At 55.1% G+C, this 3,118-nt stretch overlaps 1 protein-coding gene across 5 annotated transcripts in view; it reads right to left on the reverse strand.

The window, feature by feature from the left end:
- Nucleotides 1–280: 280 nt before the first annotated feature.
- POGZ (pogo transposable element derived with ZNF domain) overlaps nt 281–3,118 on the reverse strand; it is a 22,139-nt gene continuing 19,301 nt past the window's right edge. For all 5 annotated transcript variants that reach the window (XM_042027974.1, XM_042027810.1, XM_042027893.1 and 2 more), the window contains exon 18: nt 281–3,044. In XM_042027974.1, coding sequence (XP_041883908.1) covers nt 1,511–3,044 — 1,534 coding nt within the window. In that variant the 3' untranslated portion in view covers nt 281–1,510. The remainder of the gene's footprint in view (nt 3,045–3,118) is intronic.

A 3,118-nucleotide genomic window follows, 5' to 3' on the forward strand; every position in this document is an offset into this window, starting at 1 on the left:
GTGTGTCCGTGGCCCCGCTGTTCCCCGGATTTGGGATCATTTGGGATCATTTGGGATCCTTTGGGATCTTTTGGGATCATTTGGGATCCTTTGGGATCCTTTGGGATCCTTTGGGACTCGGGGCCAGGCAGAGCCGGAGCTGTGTGTCCGTGGGGCTGTGGCCCCGCTGTTCCCCGGCTTTTTCTGGTTGGGAATTCCCGGGAATTCCGGGATCAGCCGCTCCCAATCCCGCGGGAATGAGGGAGTTTTCTCCACAATAAAAACACCGTTTATTTATAAATCCATTTCCCTGCTTTTATTCCACATTTTCCACTCCTGTACAATTCCAAGCTGAACCAGAATATTTTTTAATTTTTTTTAATTAATTTTGAATTTTTTTATTATTTTTAATTATTTTTTTCCTGCTTTCCTTAGGGGAAAAAAAAAAACCAACAAAAAAAAATCCAAACCAAACCAAAAAGCTCCACAAATCTCATGGAAACAGGTGCCGGGGGCCTCTGGAATTTGGGAATTCCGACAATTTTTGAAATTAAAAAAAAGCCTTTGCCAAAAATCATGCAAATTCCAGTAAAAAATTGGAGCTGGCAGTGAAAAATAAACCCAAAATGTTCTTTTTTTTAGGGGTTTTTCCAGGGTTTTGTCACAGTTTTATTCCCAAATCCCGGACTTTCGGATCCTAAGGAAGGCGGGGTTTTCAGGGGTGTTTTTGTTGTTAATTAAATATTGATAATTAACGATCCAAAGGGGAAATCCAAGGAAAATTTGGCTTTTTCTGCTCCTCCAGCGGGAATTTTTTGGGGAAAAAATGGGGAAAATCAAGGTTGGGGCAGGAAAAGCGGCGCCAATCCCAAAAATTGCTGGCATGGAATGGTGGCTTCACCTTTCCCAGGCCAAATTCCCTCGAAATTCCCCCAAAATTCCCAAAATTTTCATTAAAAAAAAATCCCAAATAACCAAATCTTCGCGGCCAATCCGAAGGCCGAAGGAATTTTCCATAAAAATGGGGAATTTTTGGGGTTAAAAGTCCCAAAAAAAAAAAAAAAGGGCACAAAACGACGTCAAATTCCCACCGATAAAAACAGGAATTATGGTACAAGTGAGGTAAAGAAAATTCCAAAAAATATCCACCCACGAGAGAGAATTCCAAGGAAATACCAACACAGTGAATCCAAGTTTTTTTTAAAGTGTTTTTTTCTGTCGTTTTGAAATTAAAAAAAGCCACGAAAATCCTCCCAAAAAATCAGCGGAAACGGCAACTCCGGAATTCCAAACGCCGGGAATTGGGATCGCATCCGTTTGTTCCAAAAACGGGGAATGTCCTTGAATTTTTGGGGCCAAAAACTGGGAATATCCTTGAACTTTTGGGGCGAGTTTGGATCTCCAAAAATAGGGAATTTCCTTTAATTTTTGGGACCAAACCCAGGGAACATCCTTGAATTTTCGGGGCTCTCCAAAACCGGGGAACATCCTGGAATTTTTGGGATGAGTTCGGCCGTTTTTTCGGGAATTCTCAGATTTCCATCAGCTCCAGATCCGCCTCCTCGAAGCCGTAGAAGGACTCGGTCTCGCTCTCCCCCTCGAAGAGCCGGTGCAGGATCTCGGGGTCGGCGGCGGGGTCGTCGTTCTTGGGGAATTTTCCCGGCGAATCCCGGTTTTTCCCGAGTTTCAGCTGCTCCTCCAGGGCCGTGATGAGCTCCTCCTGCACGTCGCCGTTGCGCCGGGGCGAGCCGGCGTCGCCGTCCGGCCCCGGCAGGACGCTGGCCACCAGGAAGGATCTCCGCACCAAATCCGGGGAATCTCGGATGACTTCCAAAGCCTCTCCCAACCAGCCCAGCAGCAGCTGGAGCAGCGCGGCGGAGTCGCAGCCGGAATCCGCCAGTTCCTTGGCTCGCTCCTTCCACTTCTTCTGCAGGAAGTTTTTGACGGATCTCTTGATGCAGACGTCCAGAGGTTGGATGCGGGAGCTGCAGCCGGCCGGGATGACCGCCGGGAGCGTCCCGGCCGCGCTGAGCACGGCCAGCACCTCCTCGGACAGGTGCGTCCGGTGGCAGTCCAGGACCAGCATCCCTTTGGAGCCCTGCTGGCACTCCGTGTGCTTCCTCCACACTCTGGCCGCCCACAGCTCCATGATTTCGTCGTCGCCGTAGCCGCTCTCCTTGGATTCCAGCAGGACGGAGTCGGGCACGGCGGCCGCAGAGGGCAGGCGGCCCCTGGAGATGACCAGCGCCGGGAGGACGCTGCCGTCGGCCAGCACGGTCAGCACCAGGTCGCACCAGGGCTCGCCGTTGCCGACCGTCTGCAGCGCGTTCTCCTTGCGGTCGTCGCTGCCCAGGATCTCCACGTCCAGGAACAGGGAGATCTCATCCACGGCGGCGATCATGGCCGGGGGCAGCTCCTGGGTGTGGATCTGGCGCTGCACGAACTCGATGAAGGCGCCGGCATTGCCCTGGATCTCCTTGGGGAGCGGGTGGGCGACGCCGCGGCGCGTGTGGGTGCTCAGGTGGTGGCGCAGCATGAAGCGCACGGCCCACTCGTAGGAGATCTTGAAGCCTCCCTCCAGCGAGCGGCCGATCTTCGTGGCCTTCTGGAACAGCGTCTCCTCGTTGACCGGCAGCTGCTGCTCGCGCTGGGTCAGCACCCACTCGGCCAGCTTCTCCTCGGCCTCCAGGCTCAGGTACTTGCCCTCGGACAGGGCGGGCTGGTCGTCCTGGAAGGCCTGGAAGCGGCGCAGCCAGCGCTGGATGCGGCGCGGGGGGTTGCGGAAGTGCTCGGCCGCCTGCTCCGTGCTGGAGCAGAGCGCGAACAGGACCACGCGGAGCTTCTTCACCGAGAGCTGCTCCTTGCGGCCGGGCTCGGCCTCCCGCGGGGGCGTTGCTGGGGCGGGGTCCTGCTCGTCCCCTTCGGGCTTTGGCTGGGGCGGGGTTTGGGGCTGGGGGCTGGGGGGTGCCTGGGGGGGCTGCGGGGTGTGGGGTTGGTGGGGTTGGGGTTTTGGAGGGGGAGGCGGGGACGGGGCAGGGCAGGGGGGCTGCGGGTCCTGGCTGTGCCTGGAAAAGGGGGAGAGGGGCAGAGAGTTAAATTGGGTGTGTTGGAAATGGGTGGGAAAAAGGGGGAAAACTGG

The sequence above is a fragment of the Corvus kubaryi genome, unplaced genomic scaffold (assembly GCF_017639235.1).
Source record: "Corvus kubaryi isolate FWS band 111438036 unplaced genomic scaffold, C.kubaryi_AGA036_p1.0 119, whole genome shotgun sequence".
In the NCBI taxonomy this organism is placed as follows: Eukaryota; Metazoa; Chordata; class Aves; order Passeriformes; family Corvidae; genus Corvus; species Corvus kubaryi.